The 27,400-nt window shown below is 39.6% G+C and overlaps 2 protein-coding genes across 3 annotated transcripts in view; one reads left to right on the top strand and one right to left on the bottom strand.

Annotated features, from left to right (window-relative positions):
* Positions 1-829, top strand: part of UGGT2 (UDP-glucose glycoprotein glucosyltransferase 2) — a 274,645-nt gene extending 273,816 nt beyond the window's left edge. For both annotated transcript variants that reach the window (XM_054447364.2, XM_063651063.1), the window contains one exon: positions 598-829. In XM_054447364.2, coding sequence (XP_054303339.2) covers positions 598-620 — 23 coding nt within the window. In that variant the 3' untranslated portion in view covers positions 621-829. The remainder of the gene's footprint in view (positions 1-597) is intronic.
* Positions 830-7,433: 6,604 nt separating this feature from the next.
* Positions 7,434-27,400, bottom strand: part of DNAJC3 (DnaJ heat shock protein family (Hsp40) member C3) — a 109,347-nt gene continuing 89,380 nt past the window's right edge. Inside the window, exons 10-12 of the mRNA XM_054447363.2 lie at positions 16,185-16,317; positions 15,056-15,204; positions 7,434-11,463 (exon numbers count right to left, since the gene is read on the bottom strand). Of these exons, the coding sequence (XP_054303338.1) occupies positions 11,306-11,463; positions 15,056-15,204; positions 16,185-16,317 (440 nt within the window). The 3' untranslated portion in view covers positions 7,434-11,305. The remainder of the gene's footprint in view (positions 11,464-15,055; positions 15,205-16,184; positions 16,318-27,400) is intronic.

Here is a 27,400-nt window from a genome sequence, read left to right as displayed (position 1 = left end):
AAATTTTATTTTAATTAATTTCTGCCTGAAAATAGTGAGTTCTTAGTGATTTACATCAGTTGGTATGTGACAGCTCAGTGATGCAGAAGAGACCATTTTGTTCTCTGAGAGTCTCATCAGAATTGTGCTTGCATTTATGTAGTACTTATGTCTATGTCAGAGTGCTGTGTCCTCCCATCTTAGATGACGACTATATATTAATATGTCCTCTGCTTTCTGTTGTTCCATTACATTAAGTGTAGAATACTATATTCACAGTGAATAATCTGTTAGTATTCTTCAAGACCTCTTATCTGCCAGGCAGAATGCTAGATCCTAAAGATAACAAAGATAAGTAAGGTATGTTCCTTGTCCTCAAAGACTCATGGGAGCTCACATTCTAGGTCGGTAGAAAGACCAGTAGTTATGAGACAATATAATAGACATCACAGTGTACCAAGAGCTATTTTCGTGTTGTGTAATGAAGCATATAGGTACTGAACTAGCAAATAAAGGATCCTCAGTCAGTACCGGTGCTTCCTCATCATACGTAAGTAATATTTAAGATAATTTTATGTTTAAGATGCCAGGAGCTAAATAAACTTCTCTCCCCTACAGTTTTGACACATGATGAACTCTAGCACTGGGGTATATGAGAAGGAAGGCGAAAGCATGACAAGAAACCTGCTGCCTGCTGGGGAAGTGTGGAGCCCCTGCTGAGACGATTTGGAAGTCTCATTAAGATCAGTGACATATTCTTTAATTTTAAAAATTGTAATTATTTAAAACAGGTATTTAATGTATTGAATGAGTTTAAGTTATATAATAAATGACCATTGAGTATTTAAAACCTGATTGTTCCTTTTTCCTGATCACCAGTTAAAGTTTGACGTTTTGCCAGATAGCCCAGGTACCAGACTAGCTGGTGTTGATCAAACTATAGCCTTTTGTATCTAGTTTTATGTGCATCCACATTTCCTTATTCACAAAATGCATTTAAAATTACAGAATTGCATTTAGGCTGGGTGCAGTGGCTTCACCTGTAATCTCAGCACTTTAGGAGGCCAAGACAGGTGGATCACCTGAGTTCAGGAGTTTGAGACCAGCCTGGCCAACATGGCAGAACCCCGTCTCTACGAAAAATACAAAAAATTAGCTGGGTGTGGTGGTGGGCGCCTGTAACCTCAGCTACTTGGGAGCCTGAAGCAGGAGAATTGTTTGAACCCGGGAGGCAGGGGTTTCAGTGAGCCGATATTGCGCCCATTGCACTCAAGCCTGGGCGACAGAGTAAGACTGTCTCAAAAAATAACAATAATAATAAAATTACAGAAATGCATTTAAAATTACAGAAACCTATTTTGTATTTTTCCTTCTGAGACAACAATAATTAATAATTAAGTCCATTTATTCCTTAACTATAGTTTTAAAATGGAAGTAATATTGTTGCATGGTAATCATTTATCTTAAACCATGTTTTAATCTTATGCGGTATTTGGATTTTTTAATGTTTCTAATTTTATATCATAAAAAGCATTTATGGGCATGTGGGATATATGTGTATTCTCTTTTTAAAAGGACTAGGTACTTTTATGGGAACTAAGTTGAGGATGTAACCAGTTTGTTTTTCTGATGTGTATTAATAATAGATGAATAATATTAAATGTTTAAAAACTATCCAACAATTCTAAAATCATAGGATCATGGGACTGGAAGAGAACTCAGTGCCATTTGGACCTCATCCTGTGGAGAGTCTGATTTGTTAGGTCTAAAGTGAGCTTGGTAAATCATGATTGTTTAAAAAGCTCTCCAGATGGTTCTGTAGTTAGACAAGTTTGAGAAGCATTTAACAGAATTGGGCCCCAGCCAGTGTGCCAGCCCCTCTTCTAAGGCCCTGCCTGTAAAGCTGAGCCTCAGGCCATCTTGGAAATTCTGGGACAACAGGGAACTCTCCACCTCTAGAGACAGGCTGGTCCATCTTTGGACAGCTCTGTACACACAGTTCCATCATGAACTGAAGCTCACTCCTGTGAGCTCTTCAGAACAAGGCTAATCCTTCTGTGTTTGACAGAACAGCCCATAGAGTTAAAATACTACTCCTCCCATCAGCTCCATTCATTCCTAATAAGAGAGCGCCTGCCTCTCCCTCTCGCAGTTATCCTCCCTTTGTTACTTGTTCGTGTTTGTCTGTGTTAAAATGGAGTGCACCGTTTATGGCCTGCTCTGGTGGAACTAGGTTATTCCTGTGAGTTCAGAGTATCCTATAGGGTACACTCAGAGGCTGGAGCAGTAAGTGGTCCTGGGGCGGCCAACGTCATGGTGCTCTCCGGCTCACTCTTGGGAGTCAGCTGAAGCTGGGGATTGGTGAGAGGTGAGACTCTGTAAGGTTCTAGGTCAGGCCAGATGCTCCACCCAGCTACCCAGAGGTCTGCTGCGGTGGCTGGGGCACAAACCTCAACTAGAAGATGGTACTTTTGTTTTCCTTTGTTACCAGCCTGTCTTCACTTCTGTGAGAATCTTATAGAAAGAATGATCAGCTGGGCAGAGACACCGGATTCCTACTTTTATTACCTACAGTGGCCTTCTCCAGTATTCTAGATCCCATATTTTCATGGAGTATTAAGCTAAAATTACAAAACAATGTAAACACAGTCTTGATGGCCACCCTCCCTGTTTGCATCTTGTGATCTGAGTGGCCAATTTACATGTTTCATTTCCAGGTGAGTGACACCTTATACCAGAAAATCTAGATTTATAAATAAGGTATTTCTTTACAGTGAGATGTTTTAATTAAATGGCTTGTTTTAAAAATGCTGTTATGTCAAGAGCTCTCATGCATACAAACTGCTGTGCCACACAAAAATGTACCCTCCTCAGGGACACATTACATAACTGAACCGTAGGTCTTGCTTATTTACTAACACTTGGAGAGAAAGCCATTCAGTTCCTTGTCCTGGAGATGCTGAACAAATATAGTCCAGCGGCTTTCATGGTATATTCAGGATCCTAAATTCTGGTTCTCGTCTGCAGGCCCTATGTCAAGTTTTAATAAAAATCAAATCCTGGAAGTAGTGGAGGTCAGCAGGGTGTGGGGGAACTAGTTTCTAACTATGAGAAGTGATAAATGTCTTCTCTTTCTGCCTTAGAAAAAGTATCAGAACAGTGTATCTAAACTAAGAATGAGAAGCATTTGTGCTTGACCCACAGTGATGTGTGAGCTTTATGTAGAAAGTAGACCCAGAATCTGAGCATTAAGACAATCCAAAGTTGGCATACCACCTCCAACGCTTAGGTCCAAAAGGTTGTATTTGGGAAATGCCTGTCATTTGGCTCCAGTTACCCTCAAGCTCCTAGAGAACAACATAGCTCTTAGAAGGATAGCATCAAATACTTCTAAAGGCACCTCAAGCCATGTCAGCCTGGGGTTATAAAATCAGGCTTTTAATATTAAACATGTAGTCTGACACAAGTGGGACCTGCCCACAGAACTGCTTGTTGCTGTGTGCCAGGTTCTGACTCCAGCACCTGAGAAGCAACCAGACAACAAATTGCCACTGCCCAGAAGAGGCTCCAGGGACCCAGCCGAATACTTTCAGGGGCAGGAGGTACAGGGCAAGTCAGATGAACACGTGGATCATGTGTCTCAGATCCATAGTTACAGAGATGAAGTAAAAGGTGCTGATGGGCCCATGCTCAAACCAACAAGCAGAAGTTATGACCCAGCCATTGTCTTGCCTACTTCTGTTACTTCATAGACTGAAGGGGCTCCACTCACTTCCAAAGAACCAGTTGATTGGTTAAAATCTCACCTTTGGTGGCAAAGTGAGGAAGAGGAAACATGATGGTTCAGGGCTTTGACGGCCAAAATTACAGGTAACTTTGTAAGTTAGAGGGGCTCAGTCAGGTGTGTAAGCCCATCCTAGAACCACTCTTTTTCAAAAGTCTTCAAGTGTTATGGTAATGTGACAGCTGTCCCCATTTTCTATTTGTTAACCCCATTTACCAAATACAAACTTCTATTTTCTGAGAAATTCTCAGGTAAAGCCTCTTGACTTAGACTAGTAACACCTCTGTTGTAAAGATCTGTGATTTGGAAAATAATCTTCTCCTCTACAGTTAATTATTACTTGAAGTGAAGAAGTTTACTTCAATCATGTGGATCTGCTCAACTATGTAAAGTTTGTATCCTACCTGATGTGATTTTACTTTAAAAACGAAAGGTTTTTATTAGAATTGAAGAAAAATTATTCAGATTTTAAAGATGGGCTTCAAACCATTATTTGAATGACAAGGGCTCCAGATCAACCTTATGTTTAATTTTAAAATTTTCGGGAAAAGGAGAGGAGGAATAATTATGGTACTACCTTTAGTGGGTAAGATGAATGTTGAAATAAATAGAACTAATCCTGTAGTAGAGCGTCTAGTCTAGAGCATCAGATTGAAACTACTTTCCATACAAATGTCCTGCCACAGACCTCTGCTGTGTTTGTCTTCCTCACGCTGGTAGGTAGCTTTTCCTTTGTTTCCCCACGGTCTGCTTCCACCAGAAACGATTTCTAAAAAGTTTCATCTAAATAAGGCCAGTAATATAGTAGGTCTCTCTTCCCTGAACAGATCGAACAAATATTTCAACAATTTAACAAATAATTTAAGTACCTACGGTGTGCCAAGCTGTCCTCTTAGGGTTACTAGACAGTATAAATAACAGACATTAATATCCAAATGAAAATGTTGTGAAGGGCAAGCGTCAAGACAGACTTAACAAGTAACATTTTAGGATGAAACCTGAAGTAAAAGTTCATGCTAGCCAGGCAAGAAAGAATAGTATGGAAGGAGTTTTGTTCGTTTGAGGACTGAAAGAAGGCCCGTGAGGTTGGAGCCTGGGTGACAAGGCAAGTGAGTTTATGAACCACGTGAAGAGCTTTTGTGATTTGATCCTCAAGCGCAGTGAAGGGCTAACATCCATTCATATAAATCCTAAACTGCTCGGTGAATATTTTTATGCCTGCATTGTTTCCTAATACTTATTCATAACAGCAGTACCAACTTTTTGGACAAAAGCTCTAGATTTGCTAATGCTGCTTTTTTTCATTGTACAATGTCCATAATGAATTTCCTCTGATCTGAGACCCTGTCCTACAGGGAGAGCCCTCCCCTCATTCCACAATTGCTTAATGTTTATGCATTCAGTAGGAGGAATAGATGCTATTTTGTTTGCACAAACATTAACCGTAGAATGAAGTCTTTCCGCTGTAACTTCAGATAACAAAGCCACAAACATTGCAGGAAACAAAATAGTGCAACCGGTGGTATATATGAAGTGACAGGGTATTTAAAATCCTAAGAAAACTTGACACAGTGAAATGTACGTTATTTGTTAAAAGAATTATCCTTTTTTTTTCTTTTTGAGATGGAGTCTCACTGTTGCCCAGGCTGGAGTTGCAGTGGCACAATCTTGGCTCACTGCAACCTCCACCTCCCAGGTTCAAGCGATTCTCCTGCCTCAGCCTCCCAAGTAGCTGAGACTACAGGCGCCTGCCACCACGTCCGGCTAATTTTTTGTATTTTTAGTAGAGACAGGGTTTCATCATGTTGGCCAGGCTGGTCTTGAACTCCTGACCTCAGGTGATCCGCCCAACTTGGCCTCCCAAAGTTCTGGGATCACAGGTGTGAGCCACCATGCCCGGCCCTAAGAGTCATCCTTTTAACAGATACTTTAGAGAGCATTTTTCCTTCTTATACTGGTTTCCCTAACTAGTTACTTGTTGTAATTTTGCTCCTAAGTATGAAGATGCTTTATCTCTAAAGAATTATCCTTTTAACAGATACTTTAGAGATAAAGCATCTTCATACTTAGGAGCAAAACTACATGTAGTTAGGGAAAACAGCGTAAGAAGGAAAAATCCTTTTTAACCGTACCTACAAATGGCACACTGTACTCAAAGATATACCTATACAAATCTCCTGTAATAACAAGGAAGTATATAAATACCAAGAAGACTTAGAGCAGTTGAAATCCACTCAGAAATGCTGCAAGCAGTGGTTACTCCCTTATGTTTTTTACATATGTTCAATTCTGGTTTCCTCAGACCTTGGCACTAATGTTCCCAGTGGCCCTTCCAAGCCATGGCAGCCCAGTCCCTGGGAGTATCTGTCAGAGGGTTGCTTATCCCAGTAGACTGAGTTGATTAGGAAAAACAGACCTAAGTGAAGGTTGGAAATGTGTTCAAAATAGACATGCAAGCTGAGTTGTCTCCTGTATGCTTCATTAGAAACAATCCTAGTATAAGGCAATAAATATGCATATTAAGCTTCTGTTTATCATAGAAGCATTCCCAAAGGATTTGCTCCCAAACCCCAAAGGGTTTGCAGAGTTCAGGGTCTCTGAGGTGTGAACTGTAAGCTAGCATTAAGATTAAAATGATAATTTTTTTTTTTAAAGATGAAGCACTGATTTGGGCCTGGGGGTAGGGAGGGAGCAGGTTTGGTGCCTGCTCAGTGAGAGCTCCTGAGGCTCTGGGAAGAGGACCTGGACCTCCCTTCTTGCAGTTTCCCTACAGCCCTCATGCCTGCTCCACATGTTCATGCTGTTTATCTTCAGACTCAGGCTGGCTGCTCATATATTGCTACAATGTCATGACGATTAAGACTTTGGAAGCTTTGGCTGGGTGCAGTGGCTCACGCCTGTAATCCCAGCACTTTGGGAGGTTGAGGCAGGTGGATCACGAGGTCAGGAATTCAAAACCAGCCTGGCCAAGATGGTGAAACCCCATCTCTACTAAAAATACAAAAAAATTAGCCAGACGTGATGGTGGGCACCTATAATCCCAGCTACTCGGGAGGCGGTGGCAGAGAATTGTTTGAACCAGGGAGGCAGAGGTTGTAGTGAGCCGAGATCATGCCACTGCACTCCAGCCTGGGCAACAGAGCAAGACTCCGTCTCACCAAAAAAAAAAAAAAAAAAAAATTGGAAGGTTTGAGCTTTCTGGAAAAGTTCTATATACATTTACATATTGTAGCTCTCCTTGGATCTTAAGATATGCAGAATACATTAACTGAGAAGACAGTTCCTTCTGTTTGTAGCTGGAAATTTGAGATAGGCTATAGTGTCCTTCCTCCCAACTTAGGACCTTAACAGAAATGTACAAATGGGGTATAAAAGAGAAAATCTTCAGACAAAGCCAATTTAAGTGTTACATTTTAATAGTACTGAAATGGAAGACTTGTCCGTTTTTTAAGTCCTCAGTTGTCCTAGGACTTTTGAGGGTTAAGAAATTTTAGCCCTTTCTGCTTTGTGTGTTCTGACCTTCCCTGTCAACTTGTGTAAAGGAAGAGCCCTTTTGTCACCTCAGTCACTGGTTTTGCGTGAAGCAAAGTTGGAAATAATAGACTTTTCCTAAGATGGACTTTCTTAGAATTTTATATTCAAGGACAAAAATGAATCAAAAGCAAGGAAATACTGATATGACCATAAATATTTTTATTAAATGTGAAAATACACGGGCATAAAAATAGTACCCATATTTGTAGACATGTCTGAGACCCATTTCAAATATTAGGTTCCTTTTTTATTAAAACACTACATTGAGATGGATTAAGTTACTTAGTCTTTTCTTATTTAAAACAAACTAAAACCTCACGGTAAGAGTAACATTTTCACAAACATCTCCAATGTTTACCTCCTCCTTGCTCGGCTTCCCACTGCAGGTAAGTGTTTCAGCCACGGACAAGTGCAACAAAACTGGTTACTATATACAAAGCCACGCAGTGGCTAATTTTACTCTTAAATCATTCAGCAAATGAGATCATCTGTAAACAAACAAACAAAAAAACCCCAAATAATCCCACCTCTTAACGTCATTTGAAATTACAGGATAAACTGCCACTAACAAAGAAGGAATGATCTGATTTAGAAAAAGGATATTCGTTGTTAGCAAATTAACATTTGCCTTCTTCCTTCCTTTATAAATTTGGAAAAGTCAACTACATTCAACAAAGGTGCGTGAACTTCTCTAGGTGATACCATTGCTGTGTGCTCAGTGAAAACTTTGCAACACCCATCACCAGGGCCCTGTGTCTGTAATCTCACCAGGGAGCCATTTTATGTAGTTTTTTCATGGTATATGTCTGTCAAAGACAACTTCTGACCCATTTAAAGGTGAAATTTTTCATCATCCATTGTGAGTAGAAAATGGTATCAATTTCAAATTGTGGTTTTATTGGCTACCTTTTTTACCCAGTTATGTTTTCTCTAAAACTGTGGGTAGTTTTAAAATTCCATTATCAGGGCAACAAAAATTTGTTTTCATACCAATACTTTAAAGAAGATTTTTAATACTGACTAAAGAGAAAGGCCTTGTAGAATTAGCAGTATGTTACATCCAATTCACATTAGTAAACTGTCAAGATTTTTTTCAAGTTTTCATCTATTCATGGTAAGAAAGCACAAACTTTCAGAACTGAGGAATGAATTAAATTTTGTCTCCCGTTTTGGAACCTTTTCACAATGCTTCTAGACTGATGTGTCTAATACTTCCTGCTGGGCAAAATATCCACAAAGTACAGACTACTGATAACTCCACCCATGGAGCTCACCAAAAAGGAAAGAAGAGCAGAATACAACAGAGCTGTGGCTAGGGTACCCCTCTCTGATTTCACTTTTCCTGAAAGAGCCATAAAGGTTACCTGATGGCCAGGTGCGGTGGCTCACGCCTGTAATCCCAGCACTTTGGAAGGTCAAGGCAGGCAGATCACAAGGTCAGGAGATCAAGACCATCCTGGCTAACACAGTGAAACCCCATTTCTACTAAAAATACAAAAATTAGCCAGGCATGGTGGTGCACACCTATAGCCCCAGCTATTTGGAGGCTGAGGCAGGAGAATCGTTTGAACCCGGGAGGTGTCCCTGCACTCCAGCCTGGGCAACAGAGCAAGACTCTGTCTCAAAAAAAAAAAAAAAAAAAAAAAAAAGGTTACCTGGCACCTGCAGTCCCCAAGGGAAAATGAAAGTAGTACGGTTTTACAGTGGATAATGCTACCCTACAGTGAGACAGGCAGGGGGAATGACTATCTCTTTACACACCCAGGCTGCTGCTCAGTCACACGTTAGGGGAAGCAGGAGTGACTGTCTTTCCGTTTGGGTGGACACCAGAAAACTGCCAACGGCCATCAAGGCTGAAACTCAACAGTTGTTACTTTCTTCATGAATCAGCGAAACAACAGATTGCAGAGAATTCATTTCCCTCCATGGCACCGGCATGTGGCACCAGAGCTGCTTCTCTCTCTTCACTGAAAACAGGCGAGTAACTGCACGTCAGTTAAGATGACTAAGTTAAATCCATGATAAGAATGTAGGAACTGAAACTATGGTTGTTACAAGCGGAGAAAAAATGAAAATGCCAACAAGCCTCTGGGCAGCAGGTGGGAGGTAGCCAGGCACCCAACATATCTCCTGTGCGGCCCTTGACCCCTTGTTGTTGGCAACTGTCGTGCTCTCCAAGTGGAAAGGGAAGTGATTTGATATTTCCTTTTTTTCCTGACTCTATGTGAAAATTCTTTTCAAAGTAGGTAAAAGCCATCACTATATTTCAGAGAGGTCACAGTGACATCATATACAAAAGGAACCAGATTGAAAAAGATATTGCTGACATAGCCAGTAGTGAGATTACTAAATAAACAGAAATGCCTTGGAAATTATTGGTAAGAAATAGACTCCTAAACAGATGCAGAAAGCACTTAAGTGTTCTGCTCAATTCAACAACTATGTGATTTTTGTCTCTCAGTTAAAAATTTGTCCACCTATGTTTCAGGATATGACTACAGACGAAAACGATTTGTGCTTTGCTGTTATGGATGTCCATGGTCAGGATGCCTCCCACAGTGAATTAAAATGCTTGATTTTATTAAGAAAAAAAATTAGACCCTTTAATGGTTAAAACACTTCAAAATGCTTTGAGGCAGAAACAAAACCTTTCCGGAATAAAGGTAGCAATTCCTATCTAAAGTAATTCCTTCAGCTTTCAAATGCAGCATCGAGAGTTCCATAAATATTCAATATTCTTGATTAACATTTTTTAGGGAAAAAGCATTCAGTATACAAAGACTGAATAGTTCACTTCTTAAATAGTATCTTCTTAAAAGGTAAGAAGAACATATCTCAAGAGGAGATGCCATCTTATTAAATGAAACAACAGTGGAAATATAGCCAGACCTGACTAAACTTGCCTGTGTTTTCTTGTAGGCAGGAGAACATCAGAGGCATCAAGATCTGGTAGAAGGGCAGGTCTGCTGTTTAACACGTACCAGCAGACAGGTCCCACGTGGGAGGCGCCACAGACCTTTAAGATAGGGGGAAGCCTTGATAGAAGGAGAAAAAGAAGCTGCCCACTGTCTTTACTTAAAAGTGGGAAGCATGGCGTTCTGTATTTATTTACATTGACTGCGCAACTTTACATTTCTAAACCAGTCTTGTTACATGAAATTCCCTATAAAAACTCAGAACTTCAGTTGTTTAAAAAGTATTTCAATCTGCACTTCAGCAATATTATTTTAAATACCACCACTATTTTATCTGAACCTATTTTACCTATAACTTTTGTTGTGTTTAATATTAAAAGGGTCCATAGGAATTTATAGATTCAAGTTTCAGTATTCTTCTTCAGGTACTGAACCAAAAAAAATGTACATTTAACATTAATCCAAAGTCTAAGCCTGGATATATTATTATTTGGTGGCAGGGTTCCTAAAAGATGGTCTCTTGCTCCTTCTTCAGTGACAGCCATGTTGACAGACCACAGAGGTGTAAACACATGCACACTAAAGATTTCACAGCTACTCACAAGTGACGAGACTGACCATATCGAAGCACAGTTGTCCCTAAGAACATACAGCTCAAAAATGTTCATGTTCTCTTTCAGAATACTGAAGCATAACCATTCTTGTGAAGATTACAGCTCCTCCTTACACTTGTAGGCACTGACTTACTCTGCAAGACTGTGAAGAGAAGAATCTCAGCTCCAGTGTAGAAAAATACAGAATACGTGAGCACTTCCACAGGTGAGCCTGCCTCAGACCACTTCCCTCCAGACAGCATAAAGCAGATGCAGGCTGCTCTGTCAGAAATAGAACCATTCCTTGCCTCCCTGCTGTTGCAAACCCATTAACCATAAATCTAACAGGGATAAGAACAGATTTTTTCCTATTAAAGCAACTCTTTGGTCATGGACAAACTGAAAGATTTGAAATTTTTTTTCATTAGGGTCCCGGAACAAGATTTCTTTGTTTTTAATCTTTAAAAAAATTAAGGAAGAAGAGCAGAAAAACAGTTGGTTTAATTGAAGTGGAATTTAAATCTAAATGGTCCGCCTGAGCTGAAGGGATTGAACCCTTGCCATGAGTTCCAGCTTCTGTGGAAAGGGTTGCCACCGCCTCCTTGCTGGCTCTCTGCATCCAAGGGATCTTCTCCGTCGTCAAACTTCTTTCTCATTTCTAGAAAGAAATCAAAATTAAGAACCAGATAATATCTAAGGTATAGGGGCAGGGGGAATGTTTTCTTTGGGCAGAGGAGGGTGGGTGGGCCTGAGGATCTACTTACTTTTCAGTTATCAAGAGTTGTGCCTGACATTCAAATCCAGGCTCTCCCATTCCCACCCTGAAGAAACAGACTAGAGAAATTCACCACAAGGAGGGTGAGGTTCAGGGTTAAAAATACGTATTTATTGAGATTCAGGCCCCTAAATCTCACTCCAGAAGAAGCCACCCAAGCTTGATAACTACCCAATGAAATTATTTGGAAAAAAATAATTTGAGAGAAAGAAACTTCCAAAAGTCTACAATTCTAATGAAACAGCCAGCTCACCACCCTAATCCCCAAAATAAAGTCTATAAGGCAATGACCTCATCAAGCAACTAATGAGCATTCTGGCACTAAGGCTCCTCAGACATGAGGGGAGGGGCCTCCATAACATACAACTCCAGGAGGCTCACCTTTCCCTCCCCATGCAATTGGTGCCCCCACAGCAGGGCCTCTGAGCCCTGAACAGAGAGACCAATGCAGAGACATGGGAGAAGGCAACAGAGAGGAATAGTGCCCGGATAGGAAGAAAGAGCTCATGTCCTCAGAGCCATTAGAAAAACCCTGGAAGACAACCTAAGCAAATACTATTCAGGACATAGGTATGAGCAAAGATTGCTTTTGGTGTTTCCATCATGAAATTGCAACAAAAGCAAAAATTGACAAATGAGATCTAATTAAAGAGCTTCTGCACAGCAAAAGAAACTATCAACAGAGTAAACAGACAACCTACAGAATGGGAGAAAATTTTTGCAAACTATGCAACTGACAAAGGTCTACAAGGAACTTAAAACAACCCCATTAAAAAGTGGGCAAAGGACATGAACAGACACTTCTCAAAAGAAGACATATATGCGGCCAACAATCATATGAAAAAAAGCTCAACATCACTGATCACTAGAGCAAATAATTAGATCATTATTGCAATAAAAAATGACTATTATTAAAAAGTAAAAAAAAAGATGCTGCCAAGGTTGTGGTGAAAAAGGAACGCTTATACACTATTGGTGGGAGTGTAAATTCATTCAGCCATTGTGGAAGACAGTGTGGCAATTCCTTAAAGACAGAAATACCATTCAACTTAGCAATCTCATTACTGGGTATACACCCAAAAGAATACAAATTGTTCCATTATAAAGACACATGCATATATCTGTTTATTGCAGCTCTATTCACAATAGAAAAGACATGGAATCAACCTAAATGCCCATCAATGATAGACTGGATAAAGAAAATGTGGTACATATATACCATGGAATACTGTGCAGCCATAAAAAAGAATGAGATCATGTCCTTTGCAGGGGCATGAATGCTGGAGGCCACTATCCTTAGCAAACTAATGCAGGAACAGAAAACCAAATACCACATATTCTCACAAGTGGGAGCTAAATGATGAGAACTCATGGATGCATAAAGGGGAACAGCAGACACTGGGGCCTATTGGAGGGTGAAGGGAGGAGGGAAAGGATCAGGAATAATAACTAATGGGTTCTAGACTTAATACCTGGGTGATGAAATAATCTGTACAACAAACCCCCATAACACACATTTACCTATGTAACAAACCTGCACATGTACCCCTGAACTTACAAAAAAAAAAAAAAAAAAAGACTTAGCATATAGCTAGGTTTTTTAATAAATGGAAAATAGAGAATGCAGAAAAAAATGCAAATATAAAAATAATCCCAAGTCTCACTTTGCTCTCTCACAGTAACTTGTCCTTTAGGGGTTCAAAGATACTTAGAGAAAAGCCAGTTTACTTCATTCTGGGAAGTTAATCTGAAGCTACATATTAAGGAGGAGGAAACCCACCAGTAAAATGGAGGGTTCTTATGCTGAGTGTTAATAACTAAGCGGGTACTGTAGGTGATCTGAAACTCAGCTTTGTTTTATAAAAGCTAATGCAGTTAGACTCAGGCCCCATATCTTTGATATCTCACAGGCAAAATTAATCTAGGGTGTTAGCACTTAGAACAGTACTGAACTCTGCATAGGGGTGGGGGTGATAATGGCCCCAGAGAAAGGATGCTGTGAATGGAAGGGGAAGTGAATTCAGCTATATCCACATCATGTAATTACTTAAAAATTCAATGGAGTGGTCTGCATACATCTCAAAGAATGAGGTAACCATTTTTCAATGAGAAAAAACTATAGCCAAGATTTATTTCAAGTGAAAATTAAGTTTCAGATTGCATACATCATGTGATTCTACTAAACATATTCATAAATATGATATATGTGTTTTGATATATGCTTAGTAAAAAACTTTAAAGTCTTTAAAAGAAAAGATAGTTCATCCTGAATATAAGAACAGGAGGTAAGAAAAAGGACCTGCAGCTCTTTCCTCAGTGCATGCCTCTGTGCAGGGACACCCATCTCCTTGGCTGGCTCCCTGCTACCTTAAAACTTAGCACAAAGTCCCCCTCCCATAAGATCTTGACTCCCAGTCTGATACGCTGTCACACCTGTGCACTGCACAAACTAAGAGGATTGAACTGCTTAAGGCAGGTTGTAGCCACTCAATATTTGCTAAGTAACAGGACATAAGGGAAGTACATTTCTGTCTCCTTTACTGGATTATAAATTACTTGAAAACAAAGGGATCATTTACTTTCAATTCCACTGCAAAAAAGATTTGACAAATAAACATAAAACTTTCCTCTCTTTTTGTTTAAGTTGTTTAGCTCAGATCACAGCTTCTGTTCCCACTGACATGGAAGGCCACAAAAAAGCAGTATAAGCTTAACATGAAATTCTCTGACAACAGCAAAGCATTGTTCAATATTACCTCAATGCTTAGCCTGTCTCCCTCTTATGAAATTTCCAGGCCATATTACTGTACAGCAAAAGAACACACGTGGCCAGGTGCAGAGGCTCACACCTGTAATCTCAGAACTTTGGGAAGATCACTTTAGCCCAGGAGTTAAAGACCAGCCTGGGCAACATGGTGAGATCCCATTTCTACAAAAAATAAATTTTTTTTAAAAAAAAACATGTATAAGCCTGTGAATCTAATGATCCTATGATTCAGGGCAAGATTCCTGGTGAACACATATGGGGCAAAGCAGGCCCTAGGCCAGACTTCTGTTCTTCTCCCACTCCATGTAATCCAGCCTGGCAAGCTGGTTTCCTCATCAAGCTCCTGTAAGCTTGGTGGAGAAAATTCATCATTGACCTTTGAGGTTAGAGGGAACCTGAGAGATCCTCTTACACTCAGTGTTGAAAAAACTGAGACCAAAAAGTTCTGATAACTTGTTTGAGTAGAAAAAAAGATTCAAATTCAGGCCCTCTGATTCCACGTTTGATAGTCTTTCCACTGTACCCTGCAACAGGAGGGTGCCCAGCATAAGGGGGCTGAATGAGGGCAGGCATAAAACTGGACCTCTGGAACTGGGCTCAGGACCCGTCACTGCCTATACAGCCCCACATGGAGAACCCACCACATGTTCCACCCTCGCTTCTAACACCACCTCTAGGATGAGTCAAAGGAATAAAAGCTAATAATACCTGGATCAGAGAGGACTTCTTTAGCAGCTGCTATGTCAATGAACTTTTTCTCAGCTTTTTTCTTTTCTTCTTCATTCTGGAAGTTATCTGGGTGCCACTGCAGTGCTAATTTTCGGTATGCTTTAATGATTTCTTGCTTTTTGGCATTTCTGAGGGGTGGTAAAATAAATAGTCATTAGTGGAGAAGTGTCTAACATACTATCATAAAAATCAGAAGAGCTGATTAAGATCCCACTGGCAATTAACAAAATGGTTTTATAAAATAGTTCCAATGGTATCACAGGCCAAAGATCTGCATATACAGTTCTGGATGATCATTAAAGCTGACATCAGGCTTCCTTGGATACTCGCTCACTAAGATTACTGAGAATAAAGCACTCCTGATCTTTAGAACTTTCCCTTTTTTAAAAAGGGTACATCAATGAATTTTTTAACTTTCTGAATTTCCAACTTACCATAATTCAATTCTTGGTATTAAAAAGATATTTGACTCTGCCACTTTCAATTATGCTTCTGCATTAGCTTACTTAATAGTAAGCACAAAGATTCCGAATTTTGAAAGATTGATGGTTTACTCAGTGAACCACTGGGAGGTATATCATTTACTTAATTTCAGAATTCACTCACAGGCACTGGGAGGTATGTCATTTACTTAATTTCAGAATTAACTCACAGGCACTGGGAGGTGTATCATTTACTTAGTATGTACTTTTATATAAGGTAGATCTTAATTTCAGACTTAATTCTGAAAGCACTACTTTATTTTTAGGCCTAGAGAAGGCTTTTTCTTTACCCATTCTGTCTCCTCCTCCATCCCCACCAAAAGAAATCTCACTCCTACCCCTTTACCCTTCTTAAAAAATCTAGGCCTAGGACCCATTCATGCTACAGTGTCATCTTTGTTGCCAAGTACTAATTCTCTGTTGTTGCATTATTGGTCTCTATCAAAGAAACTTACCTATAAAATACTCAAAGTAGCTTTCTAATGTTAAAGATTGTTAAGGTTTAATCCATATGACTGAAATTACATTAAGTAAAGAAAATGAATCAGAGAGGAAAAAGAGCAATGATTAGCTTTGAAACAGAGTTGATTAAAAATAGCAAAGTAAATTTTAAATTAATAATTCACCTTTTTACTCCCAAGATTTTATAATAATCTCGTTTCTGCGACTGTTTCAATAATCTTTGTGCTTTCTCTAGACCTTCTCGAATCTGCTGATCATTTTCATTGTGTTCCTGAGCAGTTTCATAATCCTGAATAGCTGTCAAAATATGTTTAAGATAATATTGTTAAGGCAAATTATAATTTGTTGCCTTTTCTTATCCTGTAAAATTGATGCTAAAGTTATCATCCCCCAACCCCTTCACTCTTTGGCCATTATTGCCAAAAACCTTAAGTGATACCCCGTTAGCAACCTTGATCAAGAATATTTAAGAGGCCGGGCACAGGGGCTCATGCCTGTGATCCCATCACTTTGGGAGGCCGAGGTGGGCGGATCATGAGGGTCAGGAGTTCAAAACCAGTGTGGCCAACACAGTGAAACGCCATCTCTACTAAAAAAAAAAAACAAAAATTAGCCGGGCATGGCATGCCGGTAGTCCCAGCTACTCAGGAGGCTGAAGCAGGAAAATCGCTTGAACCTGGGAGGCAGAGGTTTGCAGTGGCTGACATTGCGCCACTGCACTCCAGCCTGGGTGACAGAGCGAGATTCCGTCTCAAAAAAAAAAAAAAGGTTTAAAAGGCATAATAATGAAAACTGAGTTTAGCTAGTTTATTATTCTCATTCAACAAAATGTACTGCTGTTTACTTGTCCACCCTCCCGCATTATCTCCCCACACCCTCTGGGTAAATATGTTAATATCAGCACTTGATCCAGAGCAATCTTACCACCATTAAGACTAAGTGGTTGTTACACAGGAAAGAAAGACAGTGATAAAGAAAATCTGCCTGGTCAGCTATGGATTGACAACAGTGCAGAATTAGATGTTTAGAAAGGGATCAGGAGGTGGGTTTGGCCAATGGGAAGCTAGAAAAAAAATTTATAGAAAGAAAGGGAACAGAAGGAACTGTCCACAATCCGAATGACTCAGTAACCCACAGGCTTCAACACTATCACAAACCTAAGTGTCAATCAAAATACAAAACACATACAGTCCCAGTATAGGGAGTCTGGTGACTATCCACATTACATCTTTTATTTTATTACACAGTATTTTTAAAAAAAATTTTAAGAGACAAGGTCTCTGTCACTTTGGCTGACTGCAGCCTCGACCTCCCAGGCACAAGCCATCCTCCTGCCTCAGGCCCATGAAGTAGCTGGGACTACAGGCACGCACTACCACGCCCAGCAGTATTTTAAATACTTAGAAAATACAAGGCATCTGGGTACCTAATATGCAGAAGAGAGTCAACACAGCAGTCCTGAGACAACTATCCTTAGAAAAGTTTGCTGACGAAGTTGGCTTACTGCTGATGTTTGGGAAGCCAGATTTCAGGAGTGTTCCCAACATTCCATGGTAAGAATGACTCATGCCTGAACTGTTTGTATGAAAAATACAGTTTATGCTAAACATCTTTCCTTCTGGGAGTCTAGGATTTTGGTGCAGGCCATACAGAAGGTGTCTAGTGCCTAGTCCCCCCAAAAAACTCTGGGTGCAGTGTCTATAACGAGCTTCCCTGGTAGACAACATTTCACACATTGTAGAATTTCTCATTACTGGAAAAATTAAGCTTGTCCTTTATGACATCACAGGGAGAGAATTCCTGGAATCTTCTGCCTGGTTTCCTCCAGATTTTCCCCCTTGCACCTTTTCCCTGTGCTGACTTTGCTTTTTCACTAGAATGAAAGCCCTGAGTACAACTATATGCTGAGTCCTGTGTGTCTTCTTACCAGATCACCAAATCTGGGGATGGTCTAGGGAAGCCCCCACTCAAATTTTTCTCAATATTCTCCTTGCATAGATAATTCCAATAATAGATTGCTGGGATAAAATTCTTGTTTTTATGAAAATGCATTTCACTAGGATAAAAGACATGTGTACACTCATCTTTGCAACAGCTAAACATGGAAGGAATGTAAGGCACCTTGGACAGATTAAAATGAGAAAGATATTGGCGTAAGACTGAGACAGCCAAATGCAAAGGGGTTCCCGGAAAAACTCCAACTGGCCTGCACACTGGGAGGAGTGCGCACTGGGGTGGAGCCTCGGGAAGTTCCCACCATTTGCAGCGGGGAGGAGCCCGGCCCCTCCCTCCTCTTCCGGGATGGAACCTGGGATTCAATCTGCAAGGTGGGAAGCACACTAGCTGGGACTCTGGCCTTGTAGAGAGTCCCTGTTTCCCTCTTTTCCTTTTCACCCAATAAGTCCTGCCCTCTTCAAATTGTCTGTGAGACTCATTTTTCGTGGCCGTGTGACAAGGACCCCCTGTCTTTAGCTGAACTAAGGAAAGAGTCCTACAACAAGACTAACAAATTTTGACAGGCTGCACACTACGTAGAAAAACGAACCACCACCACCTTTGGCCCTGTGGCACTGGGGAAGGGGACCCTTCAATCTTTTCTCCTAAAGTGAATTCTCGCATCAGTGCATCATTAAATTAAATGTTACTATAGCCCAACCCACAGGGACATAAAAAACTCCTCCCAGTTTAGTATAAAAACAAAACCATCATAAACAGTAGTAAGGTTTAACTTTACAATTAACACCCAGTAAGGAAACAGACCTTGAAGGAATACAATAGGAAGATGTTTCAATATACATAATTTTGCTACTTGTGCAGACTCTACATCTAAAACATGTTTTCATTCTTACATGTTCAGGGTTATCTCCCCAAAGCAGTCTTTTGTACCGTATTTGTATTAAAATTTAAGGTGAACACATTTTTCCCAACATAAGACAAAAATGAAAAATTATAGGTTGTTTCCTATATTCACATAATTGCAGACAACTAATTAGAAACCTAAGTATGGATGATATAAGACTTCCCACAGATATAACTAGACAGACCATTTTAAATTATACTTTGTCTCGGACTCCACACTCTAAGAGAGCATCTAAAAATAAAACAAAACAAAACAAAACACCTAACAGACAAAAAACAAGCAATGGGGAAAGGATTCCCTATTTAATAAATGGTGTTGGAAAACTGGCTAGCCATATGCGGAAAACTGAAACTGGACCCCTTCCTTACACCTTATACAAAAATTAACTTGAGGTGGATTAAAGACTTAAACGTAAGACATAAAACCATAAAAACTCTAGAAGAAAACCTAGGCAATACCATTCAGGACACAGGCCTGGGCAAAGACTTCATGACTAAAACATCAAAAGCAATGGCAACAAAAGCCAAAATTGACAAATGGGATCTAATTAAACTAAAGAGCTTCTGCACAGCAAAAGAAACTATCATCAGAGTGAACAGGCAACCTACATGGGAGAATTTTTTTGCCATGAATGGGAGAAAATTTTTGCGATCTATCCATCTGACAAAGGGCTAACATCCAGAATCCACAGGGAACTTAAACAAATTTACAAGAAAACAACCCTTTCAAAAAGTGGGCGAAGGATATGAACAGACACTTCTCAAAAGAAGACATGTATGCAGCCGACAGACATGAAAAAAAGCTCATCATCACTGGTCATTAGAGAAATGCAAATCAAAACCACAATGAGGTACTATCTCACACCAGTTAGAATGGCGATCATTAAAAAGTTAGGAAACAGATGCTGGAGAGGATGTAGAGAAATAGGAAGGCTTTTACACTGTTGGTGGGAGAGTAAATTAGTTCAACCATTGTAGAAGACAGTGTGGCGATTCCTCAAGGATCTACAACCAGAAATACCATTTGACCCCGCAATCCCATTACTGGGTACATATCCAAAGGATTATAAATCATTCTACTATAAAGACACATGCACAGATATGTTTATTGCAGCACTGTTCACAATAGCAAAGACTTGGAACCAACCCAAATGTCCATCAATGATAGACTGGATAAAGAAAATGTGGCACATATATACCATAGAATACTATGCAGCCATAAAAAAGGTGAGTTCATGTCCTTCGCAGGGACATGAATGAAGCTGGAAACCACTGTTCTCAGCAAACTAACACAGGAACAGAAAACCAAACACTGCATGTTCTCACTCATAAGTGGGAGCTGAACAATGAGAACACGTGGACACAGGGAGGGGAACATCACACACCGGGGCCTGTGGGGAGGTGGGGGGCTGGGGGCGGGATAGCATTAGGAGAGATACCTAATGTAGATGACGGGTTGATGGGTGCAGCAAATCACCACGGCATGTGTATACCTATGTAACAAACCTGTACATTCTGCACATGTACCCCAGAACTTAAAGTATAAAAAAAAAAAAACCACACACACACATCCAATGTTTATCCCACCATTACTGAACAGCTATGAAAAATAGAATAAGCCAGACATATGTCAGCCCTAGATAAAGAATACCATGTTGCATATTAGCCAATTCATTTTCTAAATTCTGAATCTAAAAAATCTTATCTATCCCAAATTACTTTTCCTCTATATTCCCTTCACATTCTTAAGGAGCAATGCAAATCACCAGCTTAGGATGGGAGACGTAAGCACACACGTTTGCCTACCCTCCTTGCCACCGAAGTGACGAAAAGTAATATAATCACAGTAGCACTGAAGACAACAGCAGACCAGCAACTTTGATAAATTTCTGGAAGACAGGAAGTGGGAGCACATTAGTAATAAACCTAAGTAGAGAGAACCACAATGCAAGCACACACTATAAGAGGCCCTAGCAGATCTGGAAGCCATTATCTTTGGCCGAGGACCCTCAGTTTGGCAAGCAGAAGTAGCTATAAGGCAACCATCAGGATAGTCCGTGAGATGACTACGGGACGGCTGGGCAGGCTCTGGCCCCTGTATATGGAGCCACTGGCTGCAGCATTAACCCCTACTATAAGCAGAGTGAAAGGTGTGCTTGTGGAGGGCCCCTGTAGGACACGCAAACCTCTACAACAAACCTGGAACAAACAAAAAGCGGTCCCACCCAGACCAAAGTTAAATAGATCATTTTACTGACACCCGATCAGTAAAATGAGTGAAGCAGGGCCCACCGGGGCAGCTGGGCAAGTGCCACTGGGGACGTTCTCCAGTGAACAGGTCCTATTTACTTACAGCCTGCCCTGAGCTCCCCAGCACAGACCAGCATTTGAAAGACAGGTGCACACAGCTACAAGCAACTCCCTCTCTCACCCTACCAATCCATTAGCAAGTTCCAAATCAGCTTTCCTTCACAATATAGCCACAGTTTAACCACTTCTCAGCATTTCCATAGTTAACACTGTGACACGGGCCACCATTCACCTGAATTATTAAAACAGTTTCCTAACAGGTGTTCCCAGCTTCCACCCTATTCCCCTAAAAGTCTACTCTCAATGCAAAGAAATCCTTTGAAAGAATGTAGTATATCAGACCTCCAATATAAACATGCCCCATGGAACACCAACATTCTCCTGCTGCCTATCACACAAAAGAAACATATCACACAAAAGAAACAAGGTAAACAGATAGGGTGCAGCTCCAAATTCCATTTTCAGCAAAACAATACAAAGAAACTGTACAAGGGCTGCTAAAAGGTGCTATCAGCCATGAACCTAAGACGAGGGGGGAAGCAAATAGTGAGAAGGCCAAATGGTAAAAGATCACAGAAAATGCTGACAAAATACACCTTCTATGAGTGTGAGCTTACCCTGAAGTGACAACCTGTATCCCTTGCATATTACAAGAACCAGGAAATCTAGAGCACACATAGTGGAGATAAAGCAGAGGCCTTACCGGGGGCAAGACAGAGGTAAAGAAGAGAATACAGTGAGAGGGAACAGCGAAACAGCCTGTGTGGCAGATCCCAGAGAACAGCAACTCTATGCTCCCTGAAGGTGAAGGGCGCATCCTGAAGTGCAAAACACACACCCCTTTGGTGTAGCAAAGGAATGGGGTACAGGGGCAAGTGGGGCTGGTGGCAGATGACCTCCTGGCCATGGTTTGGTGCAGAGAAGTAGAGAGGGCAGGGCTATACAGCAAAATCATATTAGCGGGAAGCAGAATGTCTGTGGAAACAGTGAAGCAGAGAGTACTGCGACTGTTAACTACAGAAGGCTGCCCTGGCCCCAGCACACCTTACATGCAGAAAACAAAAAAAGAAAACTGACATCCAGAGGACTAGCCCCACAAATAGCTAGGGCAGTGAACTCCAACTCATTTTATGATGAGTAATAATTTTTTTTTAACTGGCACAATATCACTTCAAAGATATTTAAAAATTAAATCAGGAAAAGAACATGTAAAACTTATCTAATGAACGTTCATGAGAAAAACATAGCCAAAGAATACTATTTTCTGAATAGCCATCAGAAAAACAAAACCAGAGGAAATTCTGGGCAAGCATCATAGACAAATTAAGTAACTTAATCCAATCACTTCCATTAAGGGTAATCACAAGGCAGAATCAGAACTCAGGAAAGAGACCAGGAGATGACGAGGAGGTAAAAATGTCAGCAATCAGGACTCAAGAAAAATAAGAACAAATCAAAACTATCATAGACATGAAGACAAAACGAGAAAGAGAACAAGGGAGAAGATAAAAATGAAGGATCTAACAAAAGGAAATGGAAATAGAGAGTTTTAAAAGCCTGAGACTCATGTGTATTGCATATTACTTTCACAAAAATAAAAATGTTCTAGAGCTAGGTGCTAACAATGTCAATATTCTTAACTATATAATTGAAAATATTAGGCCAGGCACGGTGGCTCATGCCTGTAATCCCAGCACTTTGGGAGGCCGAGACAGGCAGATCACGAGGTCAGGAGATCGAGACCATCCTGGCTAACACGGTGAAACCCCGTCTCTACTAAAAAATAGGAAAAATTAGCCGGGTGTGGTGGCAGGCACCTGTAGTTCCAGCTACTCGGGAGGCTGAGGCAGGAGAATGGGTGAACCCAGCAGGCGGAGCTTGCAGTGAGCTGAGATCGCACCACTGCACTCCAGCCTGGGCAACAGAGCGAGACTCCGTCTCAAAAAAAAAAAAAGAAAGAAAATATTAGAGATTATAAATTTCGTTATGTATTTTTTACAATTAAAAATAAAACCACCATTGACCACCAACCAAAAAAAGCAAATATAGAAGTCATAAAATGGGGGAATATTTATACAGGCAAACAAACACAGAAATAATTATATTGGCTATAAATGTATGGCTGATTCATATCTGACTTCTGCCTAAACACTGTCTTAATGTTTACAGAGTCGAATATTGGCATACAAAATTATAATACATAAATAAAAACTAAAAACACAATGTGACATAACCTACCGTAAAAGATGAGACACAGAAATATAAATTGGCAGAACAAAATTTCACGAAAAAATACTGAATAAACATAGTGTATTACTAAAAAATAATTCTAGATAGCTACAATTCTCAACTATGACTGCACATTCATAAAGGGCACACATTTTGGTGTTTTTCAATTCAACGTTTTTACTGTACAAACATCATTCTATTTTCTCTTTTTAAGGGTGTTAACTACTTTAGATATTCCATGTAAATAGATTCATACAGTATTTTTCTGTGTGTGGCTAGGTTATTAAATTTAGCATAATGTCTTCAAAATTTGTCTTTATGGTAGATATTAGAAAACCTCTTGCTTTTTAAAAGCTGAGTAATATTCCATTTTTTTGTATTCCAAGTTATATGTATCCATTCATTTGGTAAGGGAAGTTTAAATTGCTTTCACCTATTGGCTTTTGTGGATAATGCTTCAATAAATGGTGTGCAAATAACTCACCTGAGCATGTATGCCAGAGTTGCTACCTGTGCTGCATTCTGCTCCACTGCTTTGGTGTTCTGCCTTTATGCCAGTACCAAAGGGCTTTGGTTACCGTAGCTTTATTTGGTGTTCGGACATTATTAAGTGTAATGTCTCCAATATTTTTCTTTTTTAAGATTGTCAGACTTTTCATGGTCCCTTGAGGTTTCATGTAATTTTGTGAGTTTTTTTCTATTTTCAGAAAAGTAAAATTGGGAATTGAAAGGTGTGCTGCATGTGTGGCTCACGCTGGGCAGCATGGCCATCTTCACAATATTATATCTTCCGACCCTTGAATAAGAGCATGCTCAAGAGTGTGTTTAATTTTCACATTTTGTGAATTTTTCAATTTTCCTTCTGTTACTGATTTCTGAGTTTTATTCCATTTGGGCCATAAATCATAGCCTGTAAAATTTCAATTTTAAAAAATTTATTAAGACTTGTGGTGTCACATGTGGTCTATCTAGGAAAATGTTTCATGAGCTACTGAAAAGAATGTGTACTCTGCTGTCTGTATACATTTGTTAGGTGTAATTGTTTTATAGTGCATTCAAGTTTTTTATTCTCTTATTAATATTCTATCTTGCTTTATTATTCATTACTGAAAGTGGGATACTGAAGTATCCTACCATTATTATATTGCTGTCTATTTTTTGCTTCAATTCTGTCAATATTTGCTTTATGTGTTTGGGAAAACTGATGTCAGATATATTCATAGATTCTCAATGAATGAACCCTTTTATTATAATTTAACGTCCTACTTTGTCTCTTGTGAATTTTGACTTAAGTAAATTATATAAAATACTTTTTTAAAAGGCTGAGGAAAAATTATGGCTAATGATGACAGGCAAAGGAAATACAATTCATGTATAACTTGTATGCAGAAAACTAAGCCGAAAAAGAAACAGAAGAGACCAAAAGAGATTAAGAAAATTTTCCTGAAGTGAAAGATGGATCTAGACTGAAAAGGTGCACTGAGTGCCAGGGCAGCCTGGCTGAGAATGGGCAACAAGAAGACATATCCTAGCATAATTCAGACTTGAAGATAAGGGCTCTTTGGATGGGCAGGCCAAAAACAAAAAACCTGGCCCCAGGTTTTCCATAACAATAGTCCCAGAAAAGAACAGAACAGTAACTACGAGATACATGGCACAGGGGTGAGGGAAGGACTTTATTATCCAGCCACGCCATCCTTCAGATATAAAAGGTACAAGTACAATCTGTATTGAACATAGAAGAAAGTAGGGAAAATTCTCTTAGGACCTCCCTGAGGAAACTACTATAAGATGAACTCACCAAGAGATGGCTGAAGAAACCGTGGCCAAAGGAGAACCCAGTCCACGCTGAATTTCACGTAGAACCAAGACTAACACAAAGCAGGGGACTAACAGCGACAGAGTAGAGCGCGTGCCCTGATGGTGCAAAAGGGATACAGCTGACGAAACATGGGAAAAGAAAGGGGAAGGATGATGAGGGAGTAAGTTCATTCATTCCCACCTACGTCAGCTGAAGTAATCAGAAAACATCAGCCACTGATAAATTGAGTAATATTACAAAGGCAAATCCTAGAGAATTTCCTCAACAAATTATTAAGTGGTGGAAGAACAGTGAGGAAGAGGAGGAAGTACACTAAATTGTTCCTCACAGTAGGAAACTAATGGATGTTGCCAAAATAAAGAGGGTTAATAAAACTATTTTTAAAGGTACAAAAATGCAAACTTTCCTAAATATCAGGAGCGTATACAAAATACAGGCCAAATCGCAAAAAGATTTCAGCAAAACAGAATGATAGAATGTTGACCAAACATCTGTCATATCGATCAATGCAAATGTGCTAAACTAACCTATTTAAAAGAATTTCATTGGCTCAAAAAGCAAAGCCCACACAAAACATTTTCACAGAGAAAGCTGTCACTAAGCCACCTCCCAGTAAAGCAGCAGTCTTTCCAGAGATTGTTCCAAACTTTTACACCACAGGTGATTCCAGTGTCTCCAGAACACTGAAAAAAGAAAACTTCTAAACAATTGCACTGAATCCTTACCCTAATTAATAGTTTACTATACATAAAAGTCTGTGTTAAAAATCATTTTTCCTCTGAATTTCTGAGAAGCTGCAATACTCCATTCCAGCATCAGACGCATTCATATCACTTTTTGAGGATGCACTTTAAACAAAATAAAAAAAGAATCCAAGAAAGATGAAGACATTATTAAATTTTTAAAAAGAAGACAGAAAAACCCAGAAAGGCAGTGAAAGGAGTTCTGGGGCAAAAGATGTGCGGCAGGCCAGGCACAGCCAGGAGTTATAGGGCTAAACAATATCTTCAGAGTGAAAAGAAAAAAAAGTATATATATAAAAAAAAGAGTATCTTCACAGAGAGAGGATCTCATTCATACAAACTGTCACTAAAAATCTCCAGATGTTCTTAGTAAGACAGAGGCATAGGTTTCTTCTGGCAGAGAGACAGTAACTCTAACTCGGGGTGAAGCTTACTAAAAATTCCTGCTCCAAATGAGAAGCATACTAAAAGTGTGGCCATCTGTGAACGAGAGACTCCATGTGTCTGACCCTGGTTGGTGAAATGATTACATCTCCTTCTCTAAGTATTCAAACACATGACTTGATCCTGCAGCTATACATTAATCTACTAAATGGCTTTCATTTCCTTACTATACACAATTATAGTTACAGGAAATAATCTAAATACTACAAACATTATAAAAGTATACTAATATATACTTAAAATGTAGCTGAAAGATAAGATGGAAGTATACTAATTTCCTTATTATCAGTAGTATACAATCGAGATGCTATCTAAAGGTGACAAAGCAAGAAAGAAACTTGGGTATATTAGTAGTTATTTATATTACATTAAAGCTGTAAATATAACCAAAAGATCAAATACTCAACTAAAATTGAAGGTGAGAAAGAACAGAAGGAACCAGTGAGGTCTACTCAGTTCTTCCTCTTCTGTAGCAGGCAGACAAGGGATACTGCCTAAAATTGATAAATCAAGAGCTAGAGGAAGACATATTTTAATTTCAATTATAGTGGTAACTAATAATTAGAAACTATTAAACTAATGTTAGAAATTTATTTAAAAAGTGGTTACAGTCAAGTGCAGGACATGCCCCTATAGTCCCAGCTACTTGGGAGGCTGAGGCAGGAGGACTGCTTGAGGCCAGGATTTTAAGACTACAATGCAATATAATCATGGCTGTGAATAACCACTGCACTCCAGAGGGGATACTAGAAATATTCAAATAATCCAAACGACAACAGAAAGATATGAACAAAAAATTCAAAAACAAAAAAGAAAACAATAGTAAAATGGCAGACCTACATACAACCATAACAATAATCACATTAATACTGATCAAGTAAACACTTCAAACAAAGGAGATTATAATTATCAAAATTGATAGAAACAAAGCAAGTTCCAACTACATGATGTCTATAAGAAGCATACTTATAAA

This window comes from Pongo pygmaeus, chromosome 14, assembly GCF_028885625.2.
Source record: "Pongo pygmaeus isolate AG05252 chromosome 14, NHGRI_mPonPyg2-v2.0_pri, whole genome shotgun sequence".
Lineage (NCBI taxonomy): Eukaryota > Metazoa > Chordata > Mammalia > Primates > Hominidae > Pongo > Pongo pygmaeus.
Note: the sequence above shows the minus strand (reverse complement) of the source record. Positions and strands in the feature narration are given on the sequence as shown.